Source organism: Monopterus albus, unplaced genomic scaffold (genome assembly GCF_001952655.1).
Source record: "Monopterus albus unplaced genomic scaffold, M_albus_1.0 scaffold49.1, whole genome shotgun sequence".
NCBI classification, from domain to species: domain Eukaryota; kingdom Metazoa; phylum Chordata; class Actinopteri; order Synbranchiformes; family Synbranchidae; genus Monopterus; species Monopterus albus.
Window position 1 is genome coordinate 2,693,163 of NW_018127929.1, and position 16,495 is coordinate 2,709,657.

At 39.6% G+C, this 16,495-nt stretch overlaps 2 protein-coding genes across 2 annotated transcripts in view; both read right to left on the reverse strand.

The window, feature by feature from the left end:
• abl1 (c-abl oncogene 1, non-receptor tyrosine kinase) overlaps positions 1 to 3,063 on the reverse strand; it is a 32,723-nt gene extending 29,660 nt beyond the window's left edge. The window contains 2 exon segments of the mRNA XM_020600795.1: positions 1,254 to 1,636; positions 2,357 to 3,063. Of these exon segments, the coding sequence (XP_020456451.1) occupies positions 1,254 to 1,380 (127 nt within the window). The 5' untranslated portion in view covers positions 1,381 to 1,636; positions 2,357 to 3,063.
• An 845-nt stretch (positions 3,064 to 3,908) lies between these two features.
• Positions 3,909 to 7,620, reverse strand: exosc2 (exosome component 2). The gene is made up of 9 exons (XM_020600951.1): positions 7,229 to 7,620; positions 6,793 to 6,894; positions 6,602 to 6,647; positions 6,384 to 6,473; positions 6,173 to 6,238; positions 6,014 to 6,082; positions 5,349 to 5,525; positions 5,019 to 5,147; positions 3,909 to 4,268 (listed from the first exon to the last, which is right to left on the reverse strand). The coding sequence occupies exons 1-9, from the start codon at positions 7,348 to 7,350 to the stop codon at positions 4,188 to 4,190; spliced, it is 882 nt and encodes a 293-aa protein (XP_020456607.1). The 5' UTR covers positions 7,351 to 7,620; the 3' UTR covers positions 3,909 to 4,187.
• Between the last annotated feature and the right edge of the window lie 8,875 nt (positions 7,621 to 16,495).

Consider the following 16,495-nt stretch of genomic DNA (forward strand, 5'->3'; position numbering starts at 1 on the left):
CATTTGGAATAGTGTTGTTGAAATACATTTGTTTGGAAACAGGTTTGGAATCTCAGATGTCCGAGTTTTCCACGTCTCCTTAAACGCACCGTGCATTCGTGGATCGTGGATTTTTGAGAGAGCGGAAAAACACTCTCCAAAATCTGTGTGTGCGCGGAAGGTGATTCGTGTGTTAGACGATCCACGCATGCGTAGGTAACAATGTGTACGTACTTTCTAAAAAACTGCACACAAAAAAATCGATTTTAAGCATTTGTAAAATGTGTTTTATGTGCAGTTTGTACAGCATGCATTTGTGAACAGCATGACACACACACACACACACAAATGGCTTTATATGTGCAGATTGCGCAGCACGCATTTGTGATCCTCATGACACACACACACAAATCGCTTGTTACAGACAAAACGTTAAACACGCATTTGTAACATTTTTGATAGTATTTTATCTCCATAGAAATACACTAAGGATGCTGCACTCATGGATTTATCTATAATGTACCAGTGTTTTCATTATGGGCAACAGCTGCCAGTGTTTGTTTCTATGTGACAACATGTGGCTGGGAAATCTCTGCATAAATCAATATCAATACCAGTGAGCAGACAATCCCATAATGGCATAAAGCTGAAACTCCTAGTGAAGAATTTCTTACATCAAAACCTTTTCCTCTGTCAACAACATAATATTGCATAGTAGCAATGTTCCTGATGTTTTGGAAATTGTAAATTAAATATATATTACAAGTTCTAAAGGTACAACCCCATAGTTTTTGTTATCTTTTATTTTGATATCTGGAGCATGGCTCCTCATCCAGGGAAGGAGAAATCAATAACCTGACTTCACGCTGAATTGATACTGAAGGAAGTGACGGAAGTTTCCAAAAATTAACCAGAGGTTTTCCACCCCTTTGCAACCCTAGTCTATACATCCTTATGATTCTATGTGTGCATGGTATCTTCCACTAACTAAAATCAACTTTTAATCTGTTGGCACAATGGTCAGTCAAGTATACTTATCCAATAATGTAATATACACTGCTAAAAAGTGAAGTGGCAGACGGACTAAGGGGAGCACAAGACAGAAAAGTCTCTTATTATTTAATCCTAGACCAGTGAGAGCTCATGATACTCCAAAGACTCCAATGATCACCCCTGATATTCTTATTAAACAAAGAAAACTAGGCATTCTCATTAATAAATCTGCTATTGATAAGTGATCTTACAAATGTTTTATACAAAACATTTGTTCTTACCGTGCACAGCAAAAACATTACAAGGCTGGGCCCCATGGCGTGATGACTCTCTCTTTCCACCCTTGATGAAGGCTGGCAGACTGGGTCTCCTCTGGTCCCCTACAAACTTCCCCGGCTGCTGCCCCATAAGGGCAGGGTGCCAGGCCGCAGCTGGGACTCTCCAAGCTGGACTCAGCTGCTAACTGTCCAATAGTTCACCCTCACGCCAGGAGGGGACTGGGAAAAAACAGGAACCCCTCTCCCTGGTTCAGTCTGTCCTCTTCTGGAGTATGGGGGATGTGGGTCACCTATGCAAATCCGTATTACTCCAGTATATCTCTGTTTATCATGCATTAATGGAACCTGAGTACTTCAGAGGTCAAAGAAAGGCATTTCACAGGAATCTAAGGGGGGGAAAAACAATTAAAACTCACTGATCCGTACTTCAACAGTGAAATAATATTTACACACTGAAAAACTGCACTCAGACATAAATGATTCATACCTAAACAGCAAGCAACATCCTCACAATAAATCAGAGGTGACTTAAACATGCAGCCCAAGGTTGAAGTAATTAATCCAAGCCCATTTGTATGACATCTGACAAATAATTAGGCTACATCTTAAACTGCAAAATATGTTTGTTTGACTTTAAACTGTCTAACTTCAGTTATCTTGTCACAACCCCCCACGTTCTTCCTTTTGTATACAACCCCACTTCCCTCTGTTATATCTAGGACTCACGCCCACTGAGTTTCCTCTTTTTAATGCCAATCAAGTTTTTAAATGGCATGCCAACATTTGTCAACTGCAGTATAATGCAGACCTCACACACAATAATCAGGAAACTGTGTGTTGATAGAAAACAACAAAGTTCTACATGTAAAACTAATTTACACCGAGCCCATACAAAACTGCAACCAAAAAGATTACTAAACAATAGCACAGTATTAAGTAGGCTGCTGTTATCCTTAACCCCACTGTCCCAGGGGAACTTTTTCTTTAGTAAAAGCAGTTTAAAAAACAATAATAAGTAATAAGCACAAAGTTAAAAGGGATCTCTCTACCACACGTTCCGTAGTCACAAAGTTATGAAGTAAAGACAAGGATGAAAAGGAACTTACAAGGCCATAGAAGCGACGATAGTGCTGATTAGCTGGCGACCCCAAGCTCATGTTGAAGGCAGCCATGGAGGCTAACTAACGTTAGCTGGTGGTATGCAGCGCCAGACCCGGAATGCACATCGAGCAGTCAACAGTTGGCTCTTGCTGAGTCGCTGATAACGCACTGGCAATAAACGTAGGACAAATACACCTTAATGTCTCACAAAAGCATCGCTGGCCACCACAGCGCAATACTTTACAACTGCTCTTTCCAAAGCAAGAGTAAACGGTTTGTTTCAAACTTCCGTGTCCACTCTTCCCGTCTTGCGGAGTTTCTTCCCCTGTGGTACCCGGACTAAAGGCACTTCAATCAAAGAGGCGAAGAGAAATCGAGGAAAATGCGCCGGGCGAAGACCGACGTCTCTTTCTGCAGGTACTTCCCTGTTTACAGTCGCCGAGCTCTTCGTTGCCGAACCCTCTGTCCGCGCACTTATTCATCGCTCTCACGTGAAAATCTGAGCAATAAACTTTGGCCGACTAGTAACTGTGTCGCTGGGGCCGCCATACTTCTATATGCAAGGTGGTTTACAGAAGTATGTGGGTGGGACGACGTGTGACATCACGTACGTGCGTGGGCTAGTATCAAAGCAAAGGTTTTATGCTGGGAGAGCAGAGAAAAACAATTTTCAACTCCAATGAGACACAGAGGATACCTTCAGAACGTAAATCTACCCAGGTCTGCTTTTCTAAGCATGTTTGAGAATAAAATTTACTCTCTTTTACATTTTATCAAAGCGCTATTGCCTTATAAAGAAGTGAACGCTTAAAATTTTGACTTCTACCGTACCAAAAAATTTAATTTGACAGTCATATTACAGATATGTACCACTGATACCAGTATAAGTCCATATATAATGTTCAAAAACCTGATATATCAGTTGTGCTGTGGTTATATGTATTCCTTGTTTGATAGTAATAAATCAGTGCTGCCTTTTTAAATAAACATTTGCAAGGTGCAAAGTAATATATACATCTGCATTACTGTTATTGTAGTTATACATAATTATTGAAGCTGGGAAGAGTTTGCAAAAAATATATGAACTAAAACCCCTTGTGAAACTGACTTATCTTGACATGCTTGCTTTCTGTTTCTTCATTATTCAACAAGACACACCACACTGAGAAGAAGTGAAAGTACGACTTGTGAATATTGTACTATTTGAAAATGTACACATCCTTTCCTTGAGCAGACAGCACTTTCACTGCATAAAACTAATTTATAACTGCATCTCAATCTGTGGTCACTCTGTGACCTGGTTGCTTGATGATTTTGTTTTTGTGCACTGACATACAGTATACTGTATATGATGGACAGGGCGTTACTGTTTCTCTCTATGCAAAAATGATGCCAAAATATCATGATTGCTGCCATCTTGCTTTTTTGCAACCAGATTCTGCATAATAGTGACTAGAAGTGGAGTGACAGCATCGGACCACCAATCAAAGCTGTCAAATCAACCAAAATACACCCCTTATTGTATAATCATTATTTATTAAAAACAAACTTACCAGAAAAAATGAACACTTGTACACACATCTGCATATCTAATAAAAAAAAAAAACACACACAACTGACCTCTGGAAAACTGTTTCTAATTTGATTTATAGTTTAATTTTAGTGACTCATGTCCCATTCACTAACATGGAGGAGGCAGGATTTATGACCTACACTACAACCAGCCACCAGGGGGCGATTGAGTCATGGTGGCTTCACTTCTGGGAGCTCTTAGCCTGTCCATTGTTTTTACAGTAGATGGTTGTGTGACAAGATCACAGTTAGAATTTGTGCTCTTTATCCTTCCTGTTCCAGCAGCTTCTGTTGAGTCAACAATACAATCTCCTCCATCACTTCTGGCTTCAAGATGTCCTTTACCTGTAGAGACAGCATAAAGTAGGGAGTTGCAGATCAGCTACACTGAAAGAAATATGTAATTTAAACACTACAAAATCTTATGGATTGTGGTCAACAATAGTTACACAACAAGAGTTTTATTAACAAAATGTAAACAAAGAACTTACAATAAAAATAAATCAGCAGAATGATACATAATGCATATTTATGCTCAGTTGTGAATGCAGAAGCTCCTTCAATTATTTCACTTTTAACAGTAACAGGGGTGTTGCTAGACATAAAGCTCTACTGGGGCACAGGCCCCCATTACTCGAATCACACAGTTGAGAGCGGCAGATCTATATTAGGGCATGTGCCCCAGTAAAAGGGGTCTAAGCACACCTATGAACAGTAAACATATTTTAGTTTTTTTGTTACTGAGGCTAATGAGAGACAGTGTCTTTAGCACCAAGTTCTATTGCAGTGCACTATAAGTCACAGCGTGAGAGGAGAATACTCTGTAACCCATAAATGGGTGGGTTTGATTAGTTAAGCTAATCAGCAGCCAAGAAAACCTTAAAAATCAATGTCTATATTAACAACTAACTAAAACTATTACCGGAGCTGTGGATTTCAATACGGCCACCAGAAGCCACATCATAACACAACAGTCCACTTTTCTATTGAAATAGCTTTTCATTCCCATTGATTTACGTTTGTGATGCATTTAGTTTGATTCAAAAACAAATGAATGTCTTTCCAGTGAATCACATTGCACCTGATTGCTCCTACCTGGTGTTGCAGTGAAGATTCATAGCAATAGAGAACACTGGTGTCATACAGAAGGACCTTGTGTGCAGCCAAAGCTAGTAGGCAGTTTCTCAACCGTGAAATCACCTCTCGATCTGACAGGCTAACAGGCTGAGAGGACAGAGAAAGGTTATTTATATATTGTACTCTGAAGATATTCAATCAGCAAACCTCTTAACTAAATTGTGGATATCAATAAAGTCTTTAAATGATTCTATTCCCACCTCCAAAATGCTGTACTGTTAGTGTCATAATCTAAATACAATGACAAGTTAATCTATGAAATACTGCACTTGTGAATCCAGAATGCACCTCCAAACTGGTGTAGAAGCCCCCAGCCTCCTCCTCCTGTTGTCCCGGTGTAGGATACAGCCACACAAAGCCGTTATTCCCGAGGATGATGGATGCACCACACGGCAAGTTGTGGAAATGTGTTTTCTGCCTCTTGATCAAAGAAGGAGAAAGCTGTACCAACACTCCTTGACCCAACTGATGATCAGACAAAGTAAAACAGTACATTAGGCCAAATTTAGGAAAGATTAAAAAGAATTAAGCTCATATAGCAATATTTACAACTAAGTTTTGTAATGCAAAAATGTAATTATACATACCATAGAGCAAAATCTATGTGGTATTCTGTCTGTGATATATTGCATAGGAATGAATAATAATAATAATACTCACTTCCTGTATTTGTTCAATCATATAATTGTTAATTTTATTTTTACATCAAATGAGCCAGCAATAAAAGGAGAAAGGTTACTAAATAGTTACCCATTGGGCGTTGACATTACATACTTAAACATTTGTTACCATTTGCTACTCAGAGTGTAACTGCTGAGTGAATCATTTCCTGATTATATAGTAGCATGTAATGTGTACTCAATGAAGCACTGAAGCAAGAAAAGGTTAGTCCTGGACTAAACCATGATTTGGGTGTATAAGCACATGTTAGTATGTACACTACCATAACTTACTTTTCCATACTTTAAACTGCGGGTGTGAAGCGATAGAGCTCCATCTGAGAAGACAGACTGCACCTCTGCCTATAAGCATGAGACACAACCAACACAGATATTATGCATGACAAATAAGACCAGCCAATCCATCAGTGATTATAGTAAACTGTGAGTTACACTAATGAGATCGCCCTCTTGAAGGTATTCTCTCATGGTGAGCTCATCCTCTGCTGATCTTCTCCTCTAGAAAACAAAATCAAACAAAAGATTTTGAACAACAGTACAAGTTAAAAACCCATTTCGCTGTCCTTCGAGATAATGCTAGTTCAGCTAACAGTGTAATACACAGGACTCATCCTCCAGTGAATCATATTTTCCAGCATCTCACCAGCTCTCCTCCAGGTAGGTTGACAGAAGACAACAACAGGACAGAGTCCAGCCGGGAGTTGGTCTCCACTTTCCATCGCTTCTGTTGTACCTATACATTTCACAAAAAAAGACACATATTCAAAAAACAAATCCTTACTGACAGAAATGACAACAGCTTGCTAAAACCATACATTTTGTCAGACACACAGGAGAAAAGGCACGGAGGGTGTGCCTTACCTCTGTAATTCTGCCAACCACCACATCTCCAACTTCACCATTGAACCTGCATTTCAATAAAATACAACGCCAAACATTTATAACTCCTGTAAAAGCCATACTTAAACCAATTAAAATCCATACACGTGTCAATTCAGTACCACTAGGCACACCTGACCTTTTGATGTGCATGGTAAAATTTAATCACTTACCTGGTCTTAAGTGGTCTGACGCAGATCAGCTTGTCCACTCTCTGCACCTCTCCAGCGACTGAAGCCGTCAGCTTGTCTTCATCAACATAGGTACCATGGCCCCTGGTGATAAATAGCATGTAGTGCTGCTAATGAGTGATACAGCCAAACAGGAATGTGGTAACGTTAAAGAAAAAGGTGGGTTAACTGTGACCTCCGGGCAGTAATTATTAAACAATACAGACACAATTTTAAAGGATTACATTATGATTCTTTTCCCGTCACGAGTCCTTGTTACCATTTAACTTAGATCAGACAGGCCTATATGCCGGCCTAAAAGTGTGGGTAAAGAAAAACTAGGAGCTTTTACTGTACTCAGTGGAGCTGTTGGACGAAGCAGACTGATCTGTATCATCTGTGACAAAGAAGGAAAACCAACATATCACCCGGTACCTACCTCATAAAACCTGTATCTGACGTGATTACATCGCCGGGGACGACCAGATCTTTTCGGTCGAAAGCAGAAACTGACAGCGACACTGTTTTTCGAATAGTTGGTAATCGCATGTCCGCAGCCATGCTACTTTAGTTAGTTCTTCTTTATCTTCCCTGTCTTGCAGAAACAAACAACTATACGTGTTTTACTGATACCTCCTGGTCTATTAGTCTGTTGTTTCTTTTCTGCCTGACGTTATTAACAATTTTAAAACTGTCTTACAAGTTCAGCAACGTATGAGAAATGAAAAATCCTCTGTAGCCACTTTAGCATGGATAGATAGGTAGCAAGCTGCTTCTTCTTCTTCTTCTTCTTTGGTGCGACAGTATAGATGCAAAACACTACTACTGCGCCTTCATTTCTTCTTCTTCTTTACATATAACGGCATTACCGCCACCTATTGCTTGCTCTTGTAAATTAAAAAATATGATTCCCGGTATACAGTGGGTGCGGAAAGTATTCATACCCCCTTAAATTTTTCACTCTTTGTTATATTGCAACCATATGCTAAAATCAATTAAGTTCACTTTTTTCCTCAATGTACACACAACACCCCATATTGACAGAAAAACACAGAATTTGACATTTTTGCAGATTTATTAAATAAAAACTGAAATATCACATGGTCATAAGTATTCAGACCCTTTGCTCAGTATTTAGTAGAAGCACCCTTTTGATCTAATACAGCCATGAGTCTTTTTGGGAATGATGCAACAAGTTTTTCACACCTGCATTTGGGGATCCTCTGCCATTCCTCCTTGCAGATCCTCTCCAGTTCTGTCAGGTGGGATGGTAAACGTTGGTGGACAGCCATTTTCAGGTCTCTCCAGAGATGCTCAATTGGGTTTAAGTCAGGGCTCTGGCTGGTCCATTCAAGAACAGTCACGGAGTTGTTGTGAAGCCACTCCGTTATTTTAGCTGTGTGCTTAGGGTCATTGTCTTGTTGGAAGGTGAACCTTCAGCCCAGTCTGAGGTCCTGAGCACTCTGGAGAAGGTTTTCGTCCAGGATACCTCTGTGTATTCATCCTTCCCTCGATTGCAACCAGTCGTCCTGCCCCTGCAGCTGAAAAACACCCCCATAGCATGATGCTGCCACCACCATGCTTCACTGTTGGGACTGTATTGGACAGGTGATGAACAGTGCCTGGTTTTCTCCACACATACCACTTAGAATTAAGGCCAAAAAGTTCTATCTTGGTCTCATCAGACCAGAGAATCTTATTTCTCACCATCTTGGAGTCCTTCAGGTGTTTTTGAGCAAACTCCATGCGGGCTTTCATGTGTCTTGCACGGAGGAGAGGCTTCCGTCGGGCCACTCTGCCATAAAGCCCCGACTGGTGGAGGGCTGCAGTGATGGTTGACTTTCTACAACTTGCTCCCATCTCCCGACTGCATCTCTGGAGCTCAGCCACAGTCATCTTTGGGTTCTTCTGTACCTCTCTCACCAAGGCTCTTCTCCCCCGATAGCTCAGTTTGGCCGGACGGCCAGCTCTAGGAAGGGTTCTGGTCGTCCCAAACGTCTTCCATTTAAGGATTATGGAGGCCACTGTGCTCTTAGGAACCTTAAGTGCAGCAGAAATTTCACAATTGTGAAGTCCACCGAAAATGCATCCCCTGCAAATAACACAAATACGTACAGTACCTATTAACGATGTTTGAATGGAATTCCTCGTTCAATACAGTGCTTATATATTATTGTACTAAATTTGTTGGTGACACATTGCAGCACGACTTAAGTAATTATGTGTTTTACATAGACTGGTGGATAGTTTTCTTTTTTGGGACGAACAGACGGTTAGATGAGTGTTCGTTTTCCTGCAATTTCTGTGTGCTGTATTTAGTTAGGCATTTTTTTCGTTGAGGACATTTCACTGCTGGACCGCCAGATGTCGATATCGAGCCATGTTGCCTTCGACGCAACAGTGTAGTTTCACGTAAAGGAGAGATGACGTCAGATGTCAACAGAACACAAAGTTCGCTGTCGTGGCCAATCAGTTTTGAGTCACAGAGACTCTTGTAAAGATGGCGACGGTGAGGCAGAGAGGAGTGAAAACTGGACGCTTTATCCTTATAAAACATCGCTGGACTCGACAGCGTACCCATTGATAGGGCAGCGGGAGCGAAAGTTAATCCTCCCATTTGTCGGCCGCAGCAAGCTATTTGATGCTTTATGGTGTCGGGGCGGGCCTGTTTGCTTTTGTTTTCGGTTACGCTGCGGTTGCCTCGGACAGCTCGTTAGCTTCAAGTTGGCCAATTCTAGCCGGGGCTAGCTGTGTATATCCGTCGGCTGCCAGGATCTTTTTATATGGTGTCCATGGATTGCTAGCCTGGCCACTGTAAACGCCGGACTGCATGTACATATGTAAAGTTTTTCTATCCACGGAAAGAATGTCAATGAGCCACTTGGTGTAAGAATACCTTAGGAGGAACAAGGAGCGCCGACTATCTGGCATTGCGACACTGTTAAAAGTGCCGATCCGGAGTGAGTTTGCTGTCATGTATTTCTTAACCGGCTGGCCCAGGAGGCTGCTTTGTCCGCTGAGGAGTGAAGAAGAGCCCTTCCACATCCAGCCCAGCTCTCAGAGGTTTTACTTTGCCGTGCTGTCAGAGACACAGCTCAGCATCTGGTTTAGTCGGGTAAGTCAACGAGTTGCAGCTTTGCTTCAGTCGTGCTCATGGGCTCAGCTGTCCCGACAAAAACAATGCATGGAGTTCTAATTTTAATATGACAATGTTGCATTAAACCCGATTCAACAATTAGAACCACCATTACTTAATTTTCATACGCTGTACACTACTGCGTGGCAACTTGGCTGTCTGCCCGTCATGTTTGTTAAAAGGATAGTTAAGAAAATGGTGTCGTTAGTGGAGAGCAACCTGAAGGTGTTTATCTTAACGTTAAAAGGTGCACAAACACTGCCATCGACACTCCTGTTTCATTAGTGACCGGTATTTATGCACCACAAAAAGGTTGAGTACATCCGTATACGTGTGCCTTTCATAAAGACATAGATGTATAATTAAACCGTGGCATCTGAATGGCGTTCATCCCATAGATGCACTCATAGGGCTGGTGGCTTTTCATTGTCTCAGCCACAGGAACTGAAATTCACTGAGGAATGTTTTATGTCAGTCAGGGGCAGGACACTTCCCCACCTCGATTCTCAGGTACAATCAGTACTTTTGGTCAAATGGGCCCATCTCTCTCATTTTTAACACACTGGCTTATGCCTATAGTTATTATCAAAATGGAATTTCCACTAATGTTCAAAACCAATACTCACTGAAGGCATGTTGTAGTGTGTTTCATCCAGCAGCAGCACAAGATTAAATTTTTGAGGCTGAAAGACTAATGTAAACAAGTATGTTGTGCCATCATTTGATCCTTTAGTTTCCATAACACAAGTAAAATTTCATAGTGGTTCAAATAAAATTGCCTTTTTCTAAATGGCATTTGTGTAACTGAAGGCCAGTGATGACTTGGTCTCATTTTATTTAATTTTTTTTAATGACAGGTTTTATAACAAACCAGTTTTTTTTTTTAATCTTGTCTTTGTGTGGGTGATTAAGAGCCATTGTCTATATCAGTGCAATGAAAGTCAGTGGTTTTTCAAAGAGATGAATATCTTACTGGCAATCCTTTCCTTGAGAGAAATGCAAAAGTCAGTATGATCTAGGAAGAGGTATAAGAGGAACCTATGTTCCAGAATAGTGGAACACATAATTTAAGAGTTTAAATAAACTTTACTATAGAATATATAACCTATAAATGCAAATGCTGTAAAACAAAATTGGTGCTGAACAATTCAGTACATAAAGTAATATTTAAAAATTTTGCTTGTAGATAGAATTTAGACTATCATAACGTGGGCATTGAGGTCACATTTGTGATAGTTACCACAAATGAAATCCTGTTTTTACCATTACTTATATTTTGTTAATTGCTAATAAGCTATTTCATCAAAGATTGTTCTCTGTCATGCCATTCAAGAGTCTCCTGTATCACTACCGAGTCAAGTTATAGTTCAACTTTGAATTCTGTGGAACTGCAGAAAGGATCATGACATTTTTGGTGCCTCCTCATTCAGCAATTTCTGGTGCCAGCAACAGAATACGATATGGTAGAAGGCTCCTATGAAATTCCAGATATAGTGCTGTCCTGCCTATTTTTAAGAAATAAATACAACAAGATTTTCTATGCTGATATGGGTGTCTCTTAAAGATATGGCCATTTGTTACAGTTCAGCACATTCAGCATAGCAGCTTGTATTCCACAGGGCTTGTATATTATTGAGACAGTAATAGATCAGGATCACTGTTTATTTCCTGAGGCCACTCAGGATGTCACCATATTTAGTTTCCCCTCTTTCTTGAGATCTTTGCCTGCCTGTGAGTGTCGGTGAGGCATCCAGGAAAAAGATTGTCTCGGTATTGTCATTTGGACCAACTTGCACCTCTCACATCTGTTGTATCCATTATGGCATTTCAGTTCACTGTCCGGCCCAGCTCTACACACAGCGACGTAGTAGAGATGTTTGTTTACTCAGTTTTCTCAAGTACTATAGAGTCTTTTTCTCTAAATAATTTTAAATGCAATTCTTATACCAAACTAGTATGGAAATATGACTATATATCACTCTAATATTAAATTAGATGATATAACAACAATATTGTCCTGTAGTGATCCTGACTGGGTTACAGTTATGTGTAACACTTTTGTACATAAATGTGTACAAATGTGAGTTTGACTGTAATAGCTGAGTGAAGTGGTCAGAATAATCTCTTATAGTCTCTTAACATATATTTTATGTTAAAACATTAACATGATTTAATGTATCAAAATAGATCCTGTCTACTCCTAGCTTCATGTTGTTATGCTGAACTCAAACCTATTAGCATATTTCTCAGGTTATGTGGTGAATGTAGGTGATTGTAAATCTGTCATTTCCCCTCTCAGCATTCTTGGCCCAGTTGCTCTCAGCCTTCATTTTGCCACTAGGTTTATTCCCTTTAATCCTATCTATCCTCGACCTCATCCAGAGTAGCTGGAGCTCGGCTAGTTCAGTTGAGGTGCTGTTGCTAATCCGTGTAGCACAGTAGCTTAGCCTTGTCATTGATTTGTTCTCTCACCCTGCCACAGTTGCACGGGAGGACTATTACTGCTCAGGTCATTTAGGAACAGAGGGATGGAGTGTGGTGGTGTTATTATGCAGTAGTAGCACCAGCACTGGTTCTGATATGTATAAATGGACTGTGTGGTGTGTGCATGTACATGTATGGATGCACATAGTTGTGTGTAATCCTTTACACTCCCCTGGGATATCGTCAGTTACACCAACTGACGGGATGTAATTAGGGTGGTGCATGGGAAATGGCAATGCAGAGTCACTACTATCCCGCAGACATTTCAGTTTTAGCTTGGTTTTAAGAAGTTATACTGGTTGTTTATTTGGGGTATTTCTGTGCCAACTTGGATCCTTTAGGGATGCTTTTTTTGTTGTTGGCAACCTGAACAGTATCTTGAAAAGTGCAATAATTAAAGTTACTGATGGATGATTTCGGATAAATCCTTAATCTAAATCCTGCATTTGTAGATTGTATTGTAGAAATAATGACACATTAACATTGTGGAATGTTAGATATTTCCCAAGCGTATTGAAACTGTGAAACATTTCAACCTCGATTCTGATTTGCCATTAAAGGTCAAATGAACCAAAAACAATGAATGGGATTTTCTTCTTTTTATTTACACAATGTGTAATGAATTTTGCAACTCTTAATGAAGATAAAGGTTTCTCTTTTTGTTTGCCACTGAGCAAGCCTCATGAATGCAGATATCATTGGCATTATTAAATTTTAATCTTATGAAGGGGACACTGTAGGGTAGAAATAGTTAAAACCTGCTCTCATTACACTGCCTGGGTACAAGGTCTTTTGTTGCATAGCTGGAATTACATAAGATATTTCCCAGCTTTTGTTACCTAAGGGCATTCAGTGTACAGTGTCCTATTTCCCTCTTAATATTAAGGACTTTATATGTCTATTTGAAAACAAAATTAGCTGCCTTGCCTTACAAGATAAAGAGTGTAGAGAATTTGCATTTTCTTGTTTTTCAGTTCCCATTTTTGTCTGGAAGGACAGAAGATTAGCTGAACCAAAAGAGGTCACCAGAATGGTAGCACCACAAGCTAAAAAACATGTTTACCAGTGCTACTTCCCAATAAATAGGAGAAATCTGCAGGGGGATTTCCAGTGGTGGTCAGGCTTTGCCAGGTGTTGAGGTTTCTAGTGTTCAGAACCTGATATTATTACCAGTGATTGGCTGAAGTAGCAGTTTTAACATCTGCTGATCTCGCATTTTCTTGGTTTAAGATACATTTGTATCTATCAGAAGCAACTCTGTGCTTTTTGTTTGACTGGAGATAAATGGTCATTGTTTGTGGTATTTAAATCAAGGTATTGGAACGAACTGGTAGTGATGAATGGTCTGTGATTCAGACAGATATCGGCTATATAGTGATTGAGGAGTAGGGGTAAATTCAGGTCAACAGCCTCAGGCAAAGTCTGCTTGTATAACTTGTTCAAAAAGAGCAGTATGACTCCTGTGCTCTCAGCAAAAATACAACAGTCAAATAAAAAAGGCGGCCTCCACACTCTGGAAGATGCCTCCAACATTAATTTTTATTTAAATTTATTTTATTTTTGCCATGGCTGATAGAGAACACTGATGTTTCGGCATAACTGTCTTCTGCAGTGTAGCCAACTTACAGCACAACTCGGGCACTTCCACCCAGCCTTTGTGAGGTGAAACTGATAGCGCTAATTAGATATGAATAATGCATTGTTAAAACTGGAGGCAAAATGTATTTATAGACTCAATAGTTTGTTCCCGAATAGCATGAAAGAAGAACTGATCTTCACACCTTTTTTCTGAAGACATCCAGTTGTTTTGAACTATGTATGATGGTTTGTTAATTTGATGTTTATAGTTCAGATGTTGGATCTTCAATTTGAATTGATCTAGCCTATGAATATTATAGTTAGTTTTTGGTAAAATAATATAGGATTAGGTGATCTGAATCAAGTTTGAATTTCATGTTTTTAGGGGTTTTAATATTTAGGATGGCATACAAATTGGTGTACCTGTAGTAGAGATTAAGTCTATTGTGTATATTTATTTTTTTAAATTTGTGTGTGTTTCTTTGTCATCCTTAACTTTTGTTTTAAAGCTAAAGAATAAAAATTAATGTTAAGGCATCTGAGTCTGTGTGTACACCCATTTGTCTGTGTTTCATGGCATAAACAGTAGCTTGCTTCTGAAAGATGTTTTTCAGAATAAACGAACCACACAAGGTAAAAATGAGCAGTAGCCTGGTATCATAGCCATCCCATTTTGTGTTACTTTGTTGCCAGTGAACTAACATTTAGGGCAGTGATGTAAAATATAGGGCGTGTTGGTGCAAAATATCACTGTCAGCAATCACTATAAAAGCTTCTGTTGCTGAGCTTTCTGTATGTGTAAAATAGTTCGACTGAAAAGATTTTTATCCTATGATGGAGTGTTACTGTGCTGTTAATTTCTGTTTATTTACTTCAGACTGCTGCAGCATTCTCATCAGGCTATTAGAGGAATGCTGCACTCCAGATTAAAGTAGTGTTGTCACTCTAAGAGCAGTTGTTGCTTAAAGGGCTCAAATTAGCTGGAAAAGGTAGTTAAACCTCTCAATGCAAATCATCAGTTATAGCATCATGAAAATCATAATAAAACTTCTCTGTTGTTTTGTAATTGCACCTTGAGGAGAAAACAAGAAATGTGAGACAAAAGAACTGGAGACATCTCATTATAAATCTGTGTTTTAGTGGCAGCCGCTTTGTCTCTCAGCCATCTGGATTATTGAAGCTGATGTCCCAATGACACATTTATACTCAAACCCAAAAGCTGTTGCTTGGATGCAATGTTATGTTATTTGGACATGAAAGGTTTTCTGCTTGTCACATAGTAGACCTTTAGGCAGTTTGTTAACTAAGAGCTTTTATCACCAAGTGCTTTGCAGACTTTTTGGAGCTGTTATGAAAGCTGTTATAACATTGTAATGTCTCCACTGCAACCTGTGTTTCATTTTCATGCTATAATATACAGTATGTTGCCAGTGTTGTCATATGCAGCAGTCCTGTGTGTATGACCGGCAGAATTTCAAAGTATTAATTATCTTCCCTATATCCCTGTTCTCCACCCACAGCCCAGTGTTTTGATAGTCAGCTATATTGAGTCTGCAAAGGCAGCGGCCCAGTTTGGCTTCTACCAGAAGGCAGAATGGAAACCAGATGACTCAATGATAGCTGTGGCGGTGAGTACGGTACACCACTCTACCATCTCATCTTGTATTTGATTTGATTAATGTCTCATGTCCTGTGCAAACACCTAAGCACATGAATTTCTTTTATACTTAACTGCAAAAACAATATCCCTGAGAGTCCATTGTTATTTAAAATGATTTACTTGTATCCCTACAAAAAGCTCTCACATATCTATCCTCAAGTCAGTAGGAATTTACTATATCACTACAGTGAAATTGCCAGATTTGTTTGAAGTAGATAAATTGATAAAGGCCATTGAACAGACTGGCCTTTAACATTCTGAGATGATAATATGTGAATGTTGCAGTTACACTTTGTTCCCTGTCTACAGTATCAGTATACTGCTGATGCCAGTACTTTCTGTTTTAGTGTGAGTCAGTCACTGAAGCAGAAACAAGTTGTTGTTCTGTGGTTTATTGATCACATGTTTACATTGCAGCTAATGTATTAATTGTACTGGCCAGATAACCTCTTTCGTGTTCAGACTGGTTATAAAGTAGTCATCCATCACCTTAGGCCCTTGCCCCTGATTTCAGTCTTAATAGGCCTCAGCTTGTGTGTTTTGTGAATCAATAAAGGTCAAAGGTTAAGGTCAAAGTGTTTGTTTGTCATATGCACAGTTAGGAAACGTGTTTCCCTGTACAATGAAATTCTTACTTTGCCATCCACATGAATGCCACACAATACAAGTGAAATATAAAGTAGATGAGCAGTAACACAAATCTAAGGAGCTTTAAAGCAGCAAGTGAAGGAAGCAAATGAAATACAACAAGAACACAATATAATGTAGAGAGGATATATGCTACGTGGGAGCCGTGGAGTACTCAGCAGTGAGTGTGCAATTATGCATGTGCAAAATGAGTATGTAAA